The sequence below is a fragment of the Brienomyrus brachyistius genome, chromosome 3 (genome assembly GCF_023856365.1).
Source record: "Brienomyrus brachyistius isolate T26 chromosome 3, BBRACH_0.4, whole genome shotgun sequence".
NCBI classification, from domain to species: domain Eukaryota; kingdom Metazoa; phylum Chordata; class Actinopteri; order Osteoglossiformes; family Mormyridae; genus Brienomyrus; species Brienomyrus brachyistius.
In genome coordinates, this window is record NC_064535.1 from 517,501 (window position 1) to 534,953 (window position 17,453).

General features: G+C 48.8%; 1 protein-coding gene across 4 annotated transcripts in view; it reads right to left on the minus strand.

The window, feature by feature from the left end:
• Window positions 1–17,453, minus strand: part of LOC125739298 (CUB and sushi domain-containing protein 1-like) — a 348,758-nt gene that overhangs the window by 77,784 nt on the left and 253,521 nt on the right. For all 4 annotated transcript variants that reach the window (XM_049009249.1, XM_049009247.1, XM_049009245.1 and 1 more), the window contains exons 11-21: window positions 15,579–15,682; window positions 15,372–15,484; window positions 9,711–9,893; window positions 8,981–9,307; window positions 6,736–6,930; window positions 5,952–6,090; window positions 5,539–5,726; window positions 4,549–4,737; window positions 2,711–2,827; window positions 2,067–2,282; window positions 1,476–1,664 (exon numbers count right to left, since the gene is read on the minus strand). In XM_049009249.1, the coding sequence (XP_048865206.1) occupies window positions 1,476–1,664; window positions 2,067–2,282; window positions 2,711–2,827; window positions 4,549–4,737; window positions 5,539–5,726; window positions 5,952–6,090; window positions 6,736–6,930; window positions 8,981–9,307; window positions 9,711–9,893; window positions 15,372–15,484; window positions 15,579–15,682 (1,960 nt within the window). The remainder of the gene's footprint in view (window positions 1–1,475; window positions 1,665–2,066; window positions 2,283–2,710; window positions 2,828–4,548; window positions 4,738–5,538; window positions 5,727–5,951; window positions 6,091–6,735; window positions 6,931–8,980; window positions 9,308–9,710; window positions 9,894–15,371; window positions 15,485–15,578; window positions 15,683–17,453) is intronic.

Genomic DNA, 17,453 nt, shown 5'->3' on the forward strand with positions numbered 1-17,453 from the left:
GGCCCTGGGGCGCCCAGGGAGCTGGGGGTTAAAGGCCCTGGGGCGCCCAGGGAGCTGGGGGTTAAAGGCCTTGCTCAAGGACCATCACAGGACACTTGCATACATCACGAGAATTAAAGATACTATTAAGCCACAACAGCCTCACCCATGTTGAACACAAAAAATACATGTATCTTAACTCAATTTGAAACCCACAGGAAAAACAGCAGAAAGTTGGCAATTATTTCACTTTGAAAGTCATTCAGTTGTTGCAGTGAGATAAAAACACCATTGAAAGCTGTTAGAGAAAATGACAAAGGCTAACATTAACCATAGTCTGCTTCTTTTCTCTGTTTGTAAATACAGCATTTTAATCATAATTGAAACAATGAAGCCAGTTTTGTTTTAAATCAAATGAATAAATAGAATAAATGAATAGAATTTGCACACAAATGAAATGAAAATATATTTGTCTCCTTTGACTGGGTTTTACAGGAAGCCCGTTTGGCTCAGAAGCATAAACTCTATCAAGTTTAATCGCCGTGGTACTTAGAGTCCCCAGTAACATAATCTACATCATGCAACTCCAAGTTTGTTTGTTTTTTTTACATGCACTGGACAGAGGGTTTGGGAAACTTGGGAAAATAGCGTAAGACTGCCCACTGCCAGTGCGATCCAACGAAGGCCAGCAAATGAACAAAAAGCAGCAACAGCTCTGTCATGTTTATTCTTGAGACACACCCCTGACTGCACCCTGACCCCACCCTGACTGCACCCCCAGTACTGTCCTGCCCCTGACTGCACCCTGACCCCACCCTGACTGCACCCTGACCCCACCCTGACTGCATCCCCAGTGCTGTCCTGCCCCTGACTGCACCCTGACTGCACCCCCAGTGCTGTCTTGCCCCTGGCTGCACCTTGACCCCACCCTGACTGCACCCCCAGTGCTGTCCTGCCCCTGACTGCACCCTGACCCCACCCTGATTGCACCCCCAGCCCCGTCTTGCCCCTGGCTGCACCCTGACCCCACCCTGGCTGCACCCCCAGCCCCGTCCTGCCCCTTACTCCACCCCCGGCCTCATCCTGCCCCTGGCTGTACCCCCAGCCCCATCCTGCCCCAGGCTCCACCCTGCCCCTTACTCCACCCTGGCTCCACCTCCGGCCCCGTCCTTCCCCTGGCTCCATCCCCAGCCTCATCCTGCCCCTGGTGCACCCCCAGCCCCATCATGCCTCAGGCTCCACCCCTGGCTTCATCCTGCCCCTGACTCCACCCTGGCTCCACCTCTGGCCCTGTCCTGCCCCTGGCTGCACCCTGACTCCACCCTGGCTCCATCCCCGGCCTCATCCTGCCCCTGGTGCACCCCCAGCCCCATCATGTCTCAGACTCTACCTCTGGCCATGTCCTGCCCCTGGCCCCACCCTGACTCCATCCTGCCCCTGGCTCCACCCCCAGACATGGCTCTTTATGAATGAGATGAAAGCATGGGACCACCTACCCACACACCTTGGCAGGACGGCGCTCCACACCCTGCGGCCCCCACCCAGGCACGTGATGCTCTGCTCCCCTTCCAGCCGGTATCCCGGAAAGCAGGAGAAGACCAGAGAGTCGCCAACGCCGAACTGGAAGCCAACGCGTCGGCTGTAGGCTGGAACGCCGGGGTCCTCACAAGGCTCCAGGCTGTACTCTGTGGGGGAGGCACAGGGCAGGGGGTTCCGTTAACACCGCTGAGGTAGGGCTGCTTTCAAGGTGGCCTGCAGAGGCTCCCGTTTCAAATGCCGTTCTCTCCGAGAGAAAATGTTTTTTTATCCCACCACGACATGGATCATACGGCTGCTGACAATGTTACTGCTCTCTGTTGAACGGGGCCCCCGGCTTCAGGGTTTTACTATTTATAGTAAGCCATGCTCAGCAGCGGGGTGTTTGTCAAGTTTAATGGCGCATTACGGTGCCTGATACGCTGTTTATGTCGTACGTGGTGATACATATGTGAGCAGTACACAGGGAGTAGCGGCTCGTTAGCATCGCCTCTCGTTAGCATCGCCGCTCTCCATGGTCGCCGCATGAGGGTGGGTAGGTGGCTCCTCACCTGAGAAGGTGATGTTGAAGCCCTCGTAGGACATGGAGAAGTCGGAGATGAACCGCAGCTGCACGGTGAAGTTGCCGAAAAGGCCGGCCTTGACGGCGGGTGGCAGCACCGAGCCTGTGAGCCGTGCTACTGGCTCCAAGAAGCCGCCGTCCTCACTGATCAGCAGGTAGTCATGGGAGTCCTCCAGGTGGAAAGTGTGGAAGACCAGCTGCACCCCTGAGGGGCGATACAGGATGTATGTTTAGCTACATGCCGCAAATAGGCTCTTCCACCATCTTCTACATAGAGACAAGCATGTGAACAAGCACCTAATATGTTGTCAGCTATAACCCTGGAGGTATTTCTACCTCCCCAGAGATCAGAGCAGCAGCTGAGGACCAGAGACACTTAGGCAGTGCTGCCAGAGCACTTCCTCAGATGCGCGAGTCGCTACGCGACGCCTGCGGTCCAGATTAGCCAGGGTTGAAATGGACAGTGGTGCCAACTGAGGCGGAAGTTACTGTTGCACGCTGCTTCTTTGGGCTCCCAGCAGCTTCACAGGCAGCATTTTAAAGGCACGAGCGAAGATACAGTGACCCGCAGTGTGCAAGCCAGGACAGGCCTCGCTTAGCACGCGGGAAACGGCAAAGTTAGAACATGCTCACCTTTACCATGCGATACTTCGATTGTCCATGTACAGTTCAGCGAATTTGGATAGAAGTCCGGAAAGCCAGGAGACAGCACCGCTCCCGTTTTCCCGTGGATGTATCCGCCACACAGAGCTACGAAGGGAACAGCCCAACACACGTTTACCAAATCTCCCTGACTTATGGAAATTTGTTATACAGCTAATCATCTTTAGACCTTTAGAAGCTGTTTTTTTCAGTGTTGCTGGAGTTATATGTTATATTCATACCTGAGCAGCCTTGAATTAGACTAATAGTGTTGACTACTCTTTAAAGAAATCATGACATTAAAATTTGGTCTAGGTGCGTGTGACTTTGAAATGTGGGTTAGAATCTATAGCCCTGGTGGAAGAAATCTCATCTGCAAAGTTTCCTTCTGAAATTTCACACAGAACTGATTACAGTGTCACACAGAGTGTTATATGACAGATTTAGAAGTCAGAGTTTCCTCACAAGGGCTCTAAGCCTCAACACATGGCATAAAGAGAAAGTTTAGGAGGATTAAATAAGATGTAAGGCTGACATCAAACCCAGACACATGTTAGGTTACTGTAAACAAGATAAGTACGTTTATATTTGAGGTTGAGAAAAATCCAAATAACCTCTGTCAAAATTGCAGTCTAAACACTGACTATTTTTTAAACAAGTATTGAATATGGTTTTATAATGTTTCCTGGCGTAAAAGACAAATCTGCCTGAAGACATTAGAGCAAAGCAAATTTCACAGCTGCTGTCCTATCGTTCCCTCAAACCAAGCATCGTCGGGGGAATGACAGGGATGCAGAAACATGAACTCTTTCATACTAAGACTCCTTGAATTTAAGCAAGAAGCATTTGCTTCTGTCAGCCAATCAGATTTTGGGTGTTTGTGTTTTCTAATTGCTTCCGTAATGTGTGTGTCATGTTGACAATCAAAGAGAGATGAAAGGGGTGTTGGCTTCCAGTCTCTCATATTCAAACCATATCATTTCACTTCAGCCTGCACCACATATTAAATCCTCTTTTCATGGCTAATATTCCTGCTTATTTCGTTCCAGTTCATCGAAGCCGGTAATCTGTTGGTAACCAGGTGATCTATCATCCTTTCCCCCTAAATGCACTTCAGTGGTGTTTTCAGCCAAAGTTAATCTATTACAAGCCTTTGTAACGCACTTAATCTTCATGCTTATTAATGCTTGCCCGGAGCAGAGGGGCGTCACCCCTGGTCCCGTATAAAGTGCTGTGTCACTGCACTAAATCAGGACAAACGGTGGGGCCACCGGCCCTGTCCACGTACTTCATTTGGTTCCAGTAAATGTGCTAAATGACACCTATGATAAAAGGTGGGCAGATCCTAAGGGACAGGGCACATGCACAATCGTAAATTAAAGCCAACATATTTCTCAACGCTCAGTTGGTGAAAGAGACTCATACAACAGTGCACACACAAGGCTGCTGTATTTAAAGAGCTCACTCTTATTTAAGTTAATTGTGCCGTTTTGCATACATATGCCTGTATGTCCGCTGCAATGTGCAGTTCTCCAGTGAAGTGTGGGGTGGCGCTGTCCCCCAGCTCTGGGAAACCAGGCTAGTCATACAGCGGGTTGGCATCCCACCTAAAGTACACTCCAGGACTCATTTCAGCCTATCCATTTCAGGATCGCAGGTAACAGAGAGATGAACTGGACAATAGGGAGCGTGAGGAAGAAGGAAAAATCTTTCCGATGGTGTATGACCGTTTTGAAGTTTTCCCCCCAAAATGTAAAATCGAGAAGCTAAATGGTTTGCAAGGTCAGACCCTCTCAGCAGGTAGAGGCAGGACTGGGGCGGGTGGATACCATCACAGCTAGGCAGCGCGTGGCTCCACTGGTGGTTCCTCTCGCACACAACGGGCTCCTCGTCGCTCAGTGTGTAGCCGCGGTCACAGCTGAACATCACCCGTGCACCAATAGCAAAGTTGTTGCCATGGCGCCGACCGTTGACTGGGATGCCGGGGTCTAGGCAGGAGTCGCTCTCCATCCTGATGCCTGGGGGGAGAGACACCTCACTGGGCATCCAGCCAAGCAGACAGAGTCGCTCCCAAGCACCATCACCATCACCCAGCGATAAGGGAACATGTGAAAGGCCATTACAATGGCCACAAGGTGGTGCTCTTATGGTAGCTGCTGTTTATTGTGCGTTTATACATTTATGCAGATCGTGACAATCGCTATGCCACCCTGAGCTATTCAAATCCTAAGTTCAAAATCGTTATCTCTACACACACACAGAGTGGAAACGGCTCAGACTGGTTTGTAAGAATTAGAATTACTCTTTGCCGGGGATCTGTGTCAAAGGCCAAAGAACCCACAGGAATGTCGCTCACGGGCACGTCGCTCACAGATACGTTTCCCACGGGCACGTCGCTCACAGATACGTTACCCACAGATACATCTCCCATGTAATGTCCCATGATCCATGTATGCTATGTTATTTCCTCCACGAAGCATACGGAAATGAACGATAAAGCCAACATGACATTCAATTTTAATCCGGCTCCTTCTGAAATTCCAAGATGTCCTCAAGCTACTGGGATTTTGGCGTTTTACTGCCATAGCGATTTGTACGGGAAATGCTGTAATTCCACAAGCTTCGGGCCCAAACATTAATAATTCCTCACGCTCTAATCCACGGCCTCCGGGGCTCTATGTGGCTGTTCCCAGTCCCCCTGTGTGCTGCAGAGCTGAGCAGTCCTCAAACACGTCCGAAATCCTCTGCGACTTTAATGGCCTGGATCAGGCCCTGGCTACGCTGACCATTCAAAAACACAGATGACACGAGCAACTCACTCTCATAGCGAATCTGGAATCCCACGCTGGAGCGGCTGTTGTCCGTGGTGAAGAGCAGGAACATGTGATTCCCCGTGCTGATGAGGAAGTGGGGAGCCTGTGTCCCGTGGTATTCCCCGATCAGCGGGGACGATCCTGACGGGCCATCCCGGATCTCCAGAGTGTCATAATTAACCTCGGTCTGAAACCTATGGTCAGGAAACGCCGGAATGAGCGGGAAAAGCCCAGCCAAAATATCTGGCAAATTCAAACAGAACCACTGGCTTATATTTCCTACTCACATCAATCAGACTCCTTATAAACAATTTTACTGGCATAAAAAGCAAACAGTAAAGCAACAGCTATAAACACAGCACCTGTAATGTGTGATTCCTGTGCTAATCGTCACTCTGCATGTAAAGCTGCCCACATACCGGTCGAAGGATATCTTGATGGCATGGTCCCGCTGGGCCTCGATCACCCACTCGCAGCTCAGGGAGTCCTTGTAGTATCCTGGCCAGCCTGGAGATAGCAAGATTCCCGTGGGTGCCGTCAGGTGTCCACCGCAGGGCGCTGGGAGAAACCACAGACCAAGGAGGGTGGATTAGCCAACCAAATAGTAGTATGGGCACTCAGGGGAGCTCAGATGAGCAGGTAGTGAGGAGCTGGAAGAGCCACAAACTTTCCATACCAAGATCAGGTGCGAGAGTGGCCTGCTCACCCAGAACTGCCATCAAATACGTAACCATGGAAGGACTTTCACATAGAACAGCTTAGAACCACTAAGGTGTTTGTGAGGTGAAAGTGACCAGCAGAGGGTGAACCTAGTTAGCTGCCAAAGGAGGAACCTCACAGATTACCACAGATTACCACAGATCATGTCTGAAACAAACTTCCTTGAGCTTTACAATAATTCAGTAATTAAAGCGTATTCACAGACACACAATGGCATCAATTATAGCCAGTATAATGCTCTGTAATGCAACTGAGAAATAGCATCTATTTTAAGCTTTTTGTCAACCACGTGAATTATTGAAAGGGGATTTATGAAAGGTATAATTTAATGGCAAATTTAAGTGAAGCTGAAATGTTTTTGCTATAAATTTCCATGTGACAGAAATATTTAGATTTTCACATGATTTGTTATTCTTCTGCTAAGTTTCCAGTTCATATTGCAGTTCACTTGGCGAGTCCAGCTCAGCAGGACCTCCTGCATACCTTCGCAGCGCGGGACGGCGGCATTCCACACCACGTTGCCGTCCTGCAGCACACAGGTGACGGCCTGCGAGCCGTGCGTCTTGATGAAGCCCTCGTCACAGGTGAAGGACACGGAGCTGCCCAGCAGGAAGCGGTCGCCGTAGCGCTGCCCGTTGATGGGGATGCCTGGATCGTGGCACTCGTTGTGTCCGAACGCTGCCGGGGGAGTTGCGTTCACGGTCAACCAGGCTATACACTTCTTGCTCAGCAGTCAAGAGCACAAATTCATTCTAAAAAGCTAACCCCTCGCTGTGGGGGCATTCCTGATTAGATAATCATAACCTCTGCAGTCACTTTGACCAGATTTAAAAGTCCTTTTGACCTATCATGTTTTATGTTATTAGTAAATTTAATAACCTGTCATTAATGACTAGTTGTACACGAGTTAATTAAACAGCCCATTTGCAGTTGAACCACACTGTACGTGATTCACGCATCGCTGTTCCCCTCCTGCCCAGGGACCCTCACGGTGCGCATCCCAGAGCTCCATGAATGGAAGGCTGCAGCACTCTGGCACTCCCCCAAAATAACAACGAGCACCCTGCTCTCCCCCGCTCCCCCCCTTCACTGACCTTTGCCCTCTCAATCACCCAGCCTCCCTCTGCATCCGAAAGTCTGCGGTCAAAGGAACGAGTTGCTTTCAGAATTGAAGCTTGTTTCTGCACTGGGGTGGGGGGCCGGTACTCCAGAGATAAACCCCCCAATCCAGAGATGGTGCTACCCAGACCTCATTCCCGCTCACAGCAGCCCAAGTGTAATTCCATTAACACCAGCCACACGCACACGGATCGCTCCTGACATCGTCTCCGAGTCAGCTGCGAGGACGCTCCGGAATTCTCTTTTATGATAATGCCTTCGATTCATCCGAGGATGAAAAAAAAATTAAAATGTCTTTTACCTATATCTGGAAGGCTAGAAATTGCATTAGGCTTTTTTATTTTCATATTTTAAACTAAGAGATTAAGTACCGGGGTACAGTGCCGGGGTGTGTGTGTGTGTGTGTGTGTGTGTGGTGGGGGTGGGGGGGGGAGTATTTGCATTGAAATGTAAAAGAAATAATTTAAGCAGCAAACATTTATCTGTTTTGCTCTTCTAACATACTGTGCAGTTCTGAGAACTTTATTAGTGAAAGTAATTTGATGATTAAAAATCCTTCTTAGAGAAGGTGCCATAATTTCCTATCGTCTTTGGGGGGAGGAAACTCCTCGGGGCAGCTGGAGGAATTATATTCATTTATCTAATTCCTCAAAGAAGGCCACTCTGAGCGTGATTCACCTGGTTAATAAACACCACCGTCGCAGTATAGTTACTGCTACTATACACTACCCAGCATCACAGCAGATGTATGCTTCGCCTGTTTAATAACACCATAGTCGCAGTATAGTTACTGCTACTATACACTACCCAGTATCACAGCAGATGTATGCTTCGCCTGTTTAATATTACCATCGTCGGAGTATAGGTACTGCTGCTATACACTACCCAGTATCACAGCAGATGTATGCTTCGCCTGTTTAATATTACCATCGTCGCAGTATAGTTACTGCTACTATACACTACCCAGTATCACAGCAGATGTATGCTTCGCCTGTTTAATATTACCATCGTCGGAGTATAGTTACTGCTGCTATACACTACCCAGTATCACAGCAGATGTATGCTTCGCCTGTTTAATATTACCATCGTCACAGTATAGTTACTGCTACTATACACTACCCAGTATCACAGCAGATGTATGCTTCGCCTGTTTAATAACTCCACAGTCGGAGTATAGTTACTGCCACTATACACTACCCAGTATCACAGCAGATGTATGCTTCGCCTGTTTAATAACACCACAGTCGCAGTATAGTTACTGCCACTATACACTACCCAGTATCACAGCAGATGTTTGCTTCGCCTGTTTAATATTACCATCGATGCAGTATAGTTACTGCTGCTATACACTACCCAGTATCACAGCACAGATGTATGCTCGGTATCATCATTTTAATATTTTTATATTCTTATTTTTAAATATTTCGTTACGAAAAACAGCAGTTTCCAGTGAAATCTAAACTCTCCTTTTCTTCTCTGAAGGCATTCAACACTCACACTGGATACGTAAACAGTGACTCCCTGCACTTGACTTGGGCTGACATGAAGGAATAAGGCGCATTTTTAAGCACCGCCTGCGTGTGGCGATAACGTGCCGGCTGGCACTCACTGGTGTACGTGATGTTGAAGCCGCGGCCAGTGTTGGAGTGGTCAGACTGGAACTCCAGCCGCATTATGTGTCCGTTACTGGCGATCTGAGACGGCACGTCCTTCCCTGAGAAGGTACCGAAGGTGGTGGGCTCGGGCATGCCGTCATCCTTCACCGTCAAGTAGTCGAACTGTGGCTCCACATCGAAGTCGCTGAAGATAAGGTGAATGCGGCTGCCCGGCTCGGCGATGATCAGCCACACACAGTTCATGTTGTTTCCATACTCGTCCGGGTAGTTCGGGGACAGGATGATGCCGGACGGAGCCGTGAAGTTGAAGAAGCAGGAGACTTCAGAAAAACGTGAGCAGGTCTGATATGAGGTGTTGTGCAACTCAATCTGGGCATCATGCTCAGAATTAGCCAGAAATCTGGATAATTTTTTAGCTCCCAGTTAATCAGCTAAGTGACCCCACCAGCTATGAAACATGATTAGTAGAACAAGATTAGCAGCCCAGAGTTACTGCAAAACAATGGCAGAGAGGGGGGTTAATGACCCAAAAAAGGGCACGACATAGGGGCCAATCTGGATCCTGTGTTACCCTGCCTGACACACCTACAGAAAATTAATGCAGGTATCCACCTTAACAAGGGCCATTAAGGGGCCTGTCTGATGGGCCATCTGCTCTAAACACTCTGAGAATGCTGTCCCATGCCTGGGCCCCATCCTGTTCGGTTTGTAAGTAAGGCTTACAGACACAGCTGGGCTTGTTCCCGGACCACTGGTTATTCTGCTGGCAGGAGATGGCCCGCTCGCCCACCAGCTCGAAGGCTGCCTGACACTCAAAGGTCAGCACGTCCCCATGCAGGAAGCGTGTCCCCGTCCGCTTGCCGTACGCCGGCACACCGGGGTCCCCACAGCCGCCCTTGTCGATCTCTGGAAAAAAGAACAAATACGTCGACTCCAAACAGAAAGCAATACCTCATCCGTTCAGTAACATGAACATACTACAGAAAATCCCTTACAATTCACCCGTAAGTCCATGTATGTCACAGAAGTCTGATTGGAAGCAGCAGCACTGTTTATTACCACTCAAGGCATGTTTGATGACCCCTGTTGATCACAAACAGTTACTACACTAAATAAACACAGTCCTTATTTGGGTGATCTTTAGGGTTCTGCTAACGAGCTACTATCTAGCTACTATTTTCTGACTCTACTTCCTTGCTTCCTTAGTTTTTGAAACAATGGGGGGGGGGGGGTTAACCCAAAGTAACTTACTGAGTGAAGCCCAAGAAACGACACCTACCCCATCCCCAACCAGCAGATGGCATCACCAGCTCATCAGCATAAGCTGCTAACCAAGCACAAGAATCCTACTTTCGCTTGCTATTCGACATATGTGGTTACATACACTATATTTTCTAAAGTATTGGGACAGCTGCCTTTACACACACAGGAACTGTAATGACATATGCTTTAATATGGAGTTGGCCCACCCTTTGCAGCTATAACTGCTTCAATTCTTCTGGGAAGACTGTCTACTAGGTTTAAGAGTGTGTTTATGGGAAATTTGACCATTCCAGGAGAGCATTTCTGAGGTGCAGTAGTGATGTTGGATGAGAAGGTCTGGCTCACAGGATCCGCTCTAATTCATCCCAAATGTGTTCTATTGGGTTGAGGTCAGGGCTCTGTGCAGACCAGTCAAGTTCCTCCAGTCCACACTCGCTCATCCATGTCAAATGCTGTAGCATTAAGAGTTCCTTTCACTGAAACTAAGGGGCCAAGACCAACCCCTGAAAAAACACCCCCACACCACAACCTCCCTCCACCAAACTTTACACTTGGCACAATGCAGTCAGGCAAGTACCGCTCTCCTGGCACCCAGCAAGACCAGACTCCATCGGATTGCCAGACAGATAGAGAAGCGTGATTCGTCACTCCACAGAAAACGTCTCCACTGCTCTAGAGTCCAGTGTCGGCGTGTTTTCCATCACTACATCCGACACTTTGCATTGCACTTGGTGATGAAAGGCTTGGATGCAGCTGCTCAGCCATGGAAACCCATTCCTTGAAGTTCTCTACACACTGTTCTTGAGCGAATCTGAAGGCCACATGAAGATTGGAGGTCTGTAGCTATTGAATCTGCAGACAGTTGTCGACTTCTGGACACTGTGTTCCTCAGCACGCTCTGTGATTTTACGCGGCATACCACTTTGTGGCTGAGTTGCTGTCGTTCCCAATTGCTTCCAATTTGTTATAATACCACTAACAGTTGACCGTGGAATATTTAGTAGCAAGGAAATTTCATGAATGGACTTATTGCACAGGTGGCATCCTATCACGGTACCACGCTTGAATTGACTGAGCTCCTGAGAGTGAACCATTCTTTCGCCAATGTTTGTAGAAGCAGTCTGCATGCCTAGGTGCTTAATTTTATACACCTGTGGCTATGGGAGTGATTGGAACGCCTGAGTTCAATGATTTGGAGGGGTTTCCCAATACGTTTGGCGGTATAGTGTTGATGGCTTCTCCCCATTGTCTGGATGAGCCAATCCACGCGCACGTCTCGTTATGTTATGTAGAGGCCCCGTCGCTGGCATTTAAAGACTGCTGAGGCCTTCTAATATATTATAAAAAAGTATGCAGAATACTTTTAGAAATAACAATTTAATGAGCACAGTAATTTGGTGATTCCCATACTCAACTTCCATTCATTTGAGCTGATTTATTCATTAATGTATTCAGAGTCCAGAAGTGTTCAAATTAAACTCTCAGGAAGCACAATAATCTTGTCTATGGACAATTTCAAATAAACTATTTAAAAGCAATTTATACTTTCCAAATAACATGTTAGTCATTCATTTCTGAATTAAAAAAATTAAACACATCAGATGACGTCGAGATCACCCAAGAACCTGGCTCGAGCTTCCTGACATCACTGAAAAAACGGACTTCGCTCTAGCTGGACCTTGCCCCTCGCCCACAGAGGCTGTGGGAGGTCACGGCGGAGAGGGGGGGGGGGGGGAGAGATAGCAGGAGCAAAGGACCAGAGGCCAAGGAATCGTAAAACCTCAGGCCTATTTTTCCTGCTTTAAGGAGACCAGTGAGTCCAACATCCAAGATCCCCGCTGGTTGAACGGCTCCATGCTGTGCCCAGAAAGTACTGTTTTCCCCTCAGAATGAAGAAAAAATTTAAAAACAGAGAGCAGCCAGAACAGATGCTCTAAAATTGAACCGGAGATTGAATCCAAACCCAGCTTGGTGAAAAATATTTGCACTGACGACTCAATCCATGAGTGTGTTTCTTACCTCGCTGTCTAGCCAGGAGGACCCGGGAAGGGGCCACTCGGATAGCACAGCGCAGACGGATACACTCGGGATTTAGGGGATTTAAGAGGATATCCTGACACTTTCCTCATTCTGAAATGATAGATTCCATGCAGGGTAGCTTATTAGCGGCGATAGCTTTATAGCCTGAGCCTTCACTAATTTACCGCGTGACAGGCAGGACAGCACCCAGTCCATTATGAAGATTCCTCATCCATCTCGCAGCCGTTTGTCGTCTCTGTCAGCACCTCCTGATTCTCACTCGACCGGATCTGGCCCAAGCTAGATTTGCTGCTCTTGGTGGGGAGGACACAGGTCCCTGAGAGACACCATGGCTCCAAGGCGAGCAGGGTGACGATTTTAACGGGCCAACCCGCCGATGTCGCTGTCAAAACATGACAATGCCATGTCACACCCGAAGAAGTGTGGGAAAGTAGGGAGGTCGCAGCTGATTCGCTGGCCTGTGTCGCCGTGAACGACTGCCCTTCCAGCGCAGTGTTTTGGGACACATCCATTTTAATTCTGCCATGTTCACATCATTGGAAGGACCTTGATGTGGCTGGAATAAACACAGCTGGAAAAACACAAATCTATATAAATGTGTTTTTACAATCATAAATGTATTGATTTTTATGTAATTGTAGTAATGAAAGAAAGGAGAATTTAAGCAATCATATGCATGCGGGAAGGTTATGATCAATAGCGTTTAGTTAGCATCACTGGGCAATATACCAGTGGGCAATATACCAGTACCAGTACCAATTACTGGGCAATATACCAGTGCCTAAGTTAGGGGCATTAGCATTACTGAGCTATAAATTGATGCCCAGGCTAGGGGGAAGGGTTAGCATTAACGGGCTATAAACCACTGCACAGGCCGGGGGAAGGGTTAGCATTACCGGGCTATAAACCAGTGCACAGGCCGGGGGAAGGGTTAGCATTACGGGGCTATAAACCAGTGCACAGGCCGAGGGAAGGGTTAGCATTAACGGGCTATAAACCAGTGCACAGGCCGGGGGAAGGGTTAGCATTACCGGGCTATAAACCAGTGCACAGGCCGAGGGAAGGGTTAGCATTAGCGGGCTATAAACCACTGCACAGGACGGGGGAAGGGTTAGCATTACCGGGCTATAAACCAGTGAAGACAGGCCGGGGGAAGGGTTAGCATTACCGGGCTATAAACCAGTGCACAGGCCGGGGGAAGGGTTAGCATTACCGGGCTATAAACCAGTGCACAGGCCGGGGGAAGGGTTAGCATTACCGGGCTATAAACCAGTGCACAGGCCGGGGGAAGGGTTAGCATTACCGGGCTATAAACCAGTGCACAGGCCGGGGGAAGGGTTAGCATTACCGGGCTATAAACCAGTGCACAGGCCGGGGGAAGGGTTAGCATTAGCGAGCTATAAACCAGTGCACAGGCCGGGGGAAGGGTTAGCATTACCGGGCTATAAACCAGTGCACAGGCCGAGGGAAGGGTTAGCATTAACGGGCTATAAACCAGTGCACAGGCCGGGGGAAGGGTTAGCATTACCGGGCTATAAACCAGTGCACAGGCCGGGGGAAGGGTTAGCATTACCGGGCTATAAACCAGTGCACAGGCCGGGGGAAGGGTTAGCATTAGCGAGCTATAAACCAGTGCATAGGCCGGGGGAAGGGTTAGCATTACCGGGCTATAAACCAGTGCACAGGCCGGGGGAAGGGTTAGCATTAACGGGCTATAAACCACTGCACAGGCCGGGGGAAGGGTTAGCATTAACGGGCTATAAACCACTGCACAGGCCGGGGGAAGGGTTAGCATTACCGGGCTATAAACCAGTGCACAGGCCGGGGGAAGGGTTAGCATTAGCGAGCTATAAATCAGTGCACAGGCCGGGGGAAGGGTTAGCATTACCGGGCTATAAACCAGTGCACAGGCCGGGGGAAGGGTTAGCATTACCGGGCTATAAACCAGTGAAGACAGGCCGGGGGAAGGGTTAGCATTACCGGGCTATAAACCAGTGAAGACAGGCCGGGGGAAGGGTTAGCATTACCGGGCTATAAACCAGTGCACAGGCCGGGGGAAGGGTTAGCATTAGCGAGCTATAAACCAGTGCACAGGCCGGGGGAAGGGTTAGCATTAACGGGCTATAAACCAGTGCACAAGCTGGGGGAAGGGTTAGCATTACCGGGCTATAAACCAGTGAAGACAGGCCGGGGGAAGGGTTAGCATTACCGGGCTATAAACCAGTGCACAGGCCGGGGGAAGGGTTATTATTAGCGAGCTATAAACCACTGCACAGGCCGGGGGAAGGGTTAGCATTAGCGGGCTATAAACCAGTGCACAGGCTGGGGGAAGGGTTAGCATTAGCGGGCTATAAACCAGTGCACAGGCCGGGGGAAGGGTTAGCATTAGCGGGCTATAAACCAGTGCACAGGCTGGGGGAAGGGTTAGCATTAGCGAGCTATAAACCAGTGCACAGGCTGGGGGAAGGGTTAGCATTAGCGAGCTATAAACCAGTGCACAGGCCGGGGGAAGGGTTAGCATTACCGGGCTGCTTTCACTCTCAGGAGTTCATTAGTTTCTGCTGACTGAGACGCAAAGTGAGCATCGGGAGGTATCACCTATGGAACCGTGAACTTGACCTTATCAACAAGGGAGGTGACCATGCTAAAGCGAGGAGGGGAGCCCAGTACACACAACCGCAGTGCTGTTCATCAGTTAGGCGGGATGCGTATCGCCACCTGATGGCCGCAATGGGGTAGCAAGGATGCTGACTCAGCAGATGGTCAGATTCCCTCAGACTCTCCACCTCATGTTTATCATCTCATGTATTTCTGACTGTAGCCTGTTGTCAAGATGGAAAATTTATACGATTCACCAGCAACGGGTCAACTGTATGTGTGGAGCGGCTCACTAAGGCGGGGAGAAATCCTCAATTCTGGATTATTTTAATACCACACAATAACGAATACAATGGTCCCCCCAAGTCCTTCTATGGTCTCACGCATGTGCAGGAACCTTAACTGATGTGCTGGCTGCCCATGTTTTTCTGGAAGCACCTGCTCACTCTCTCTCTCTCGCTCTAATCCTAACCCTAACCCTACCTTCGTAGATGGCTTTGAAGCCCGAGGAGCCAATGGTGTCGTCTGACTGGAGGTGAAGCCACATCTGGTTGCTCATGCTGACGATGAGGTCAGGGACGCTGGAGCCCGTGAGGCTGGAACAGAGACGAGGGACAGGCTCAGCTTGGCAAGACTCCGAGTGTCTGGCTGGCACCACATTGCATCGCCAGACCGCGCCATTGCACTCACACATAGAGGACTCTGCGAGCATCCCCAATCTTCCCTCCATCACCGACGGTCAACGTGTCATAGCCGCGCTCCAGCTCGAACTCCTCAAAGGCCAGCTTGATCACCTGCTCGGGCAAAGGACACACGCCGGGGCAGTCAACATCGCAGGCAGCCATATGCAGCAGGACCCACACCCCTATGGCACGCCGAGGTATCGATCCCCCTGGATGTGCTGGGGGAATGCTTTACAGGGCTATGACCCCAACCATGACAGCAGGAAAGTCAGCTTGCCCCCATTTGCAGGAAGAGGTGCACAGGTTAAACTCCAGCACGGCTCTGTGCAACTGACACACAACCCTCATCATCTGAGAAATGACATGCCAGTCCTCCAGTGGAAGCTATACAAGAAGAACATGCTGGAAGTGTTTGTTTATCCAGAGGCTGAGGAGATGTGCGGTAAGGCAGAAAGACAGATTAATAAAGCTTAATTAGCATGGAGGTATGAAGATCCTAACGCTCTGTCTCAGCTGGCTAATGAGATGGTCATGGCGTGCATCCTCAGAGAAACGCCACGTTTCCGGTGAGAACTGTCTTCTCTGCAGCTCTCACTGAGTCGCGACTGGGGACACAATCCAAACAAGAAATAAATGTGTAATTACATGCTGGGCTGTCGGTTATAATTATAGTATGGAACGGTAAGGATGCTTCCCAAGCCTTCCCGGCCTGTAATGACTGGAAAATGAACTTTCCACCAGCCTCATTCCCACGCTTAAATAAAAACGGACAGACACTCATTAGCGTCTCAAATTTAAATGAGTCTGACGGACAGCGGCTGATTGCAAAGCACTTCCTTAAAGGGCAGTGAGAAGCAATCAGCCCAGACGAGAGAATGGCGGCTTTAATCCAGGCCGCCTCGCCTGCACCTCCCCCGTCTCGCCAAGAGAGGAAATGCGGCCCTTTTCCTGGGATTGGGGTGCAGACCAAACAGTTAGACCGGTCAGTCCATCAACTGGAAGCAAATTCAACTAAACTATTTTAGTGCCAGGAATACTTAGCGGAGAACCAAAAAATAGGAAAGGTACAAACATTTGTTTTAATTCACTGAGAGCACGCTTTTATTTGTGGTCTGGGGAAACGTATTTTACGGTACAGTAATTTAGTTAAATAGCTTAGAACTTTTTTGACATCTTAAATAAAATGTCAAACTTTGTTTAGTGGTAAGCGCTCAAGAGTTTGGCCGCAATTTTAAATGAACGACCTAAAATATAAGCCCCGCAAATTACCTTGTCAGGCAAAGACACGCTTTTTACAGAAGACTTAGCAAGAAGATAAAAACGCCTTTTAGTCTGTATAAACACAATCACGGCATGACAACGTCTTGGCGAGCAGACCCTCGGTACGACATCACAGCCATATTTCACTGCTATCGATTGCTTTTTTTTTGTTAGGGCTGAAAAACCTGACAGCCGATTCTTTGTTACTGTTTTGTCTCTGTTGAAAAAGACACAGGGCATCTTTACCTTTTATCTGTGATTCTTTTGTTATTTGCGACCCATAATCCCTTTCAGCTCCCAACCAATCATCTTCACATTTGAGGTAAAAAGGTTTTTTAGTTTTACATTTTATTCAAAATTCCATCAACCAAAGTCGATTGGTTGACATATTCCTGACATATTAATTCAAGGATGCCAAAATAAAAATCCTCTTAATAAAAAAAAAAGTTAATAAACAAAAAGTTAAAAGTACATGTGAATATCACACAATATTGCACTGTACTGCTTCAATGTACTCTGAAGGAAGCACAGAACTTTACAAGCAGACAGATCAAAATGGATTTATCTTACAAGACGTGTTTAATACTTAATGTGTGGCCATCCGTGATGAGGACAGGAGGGG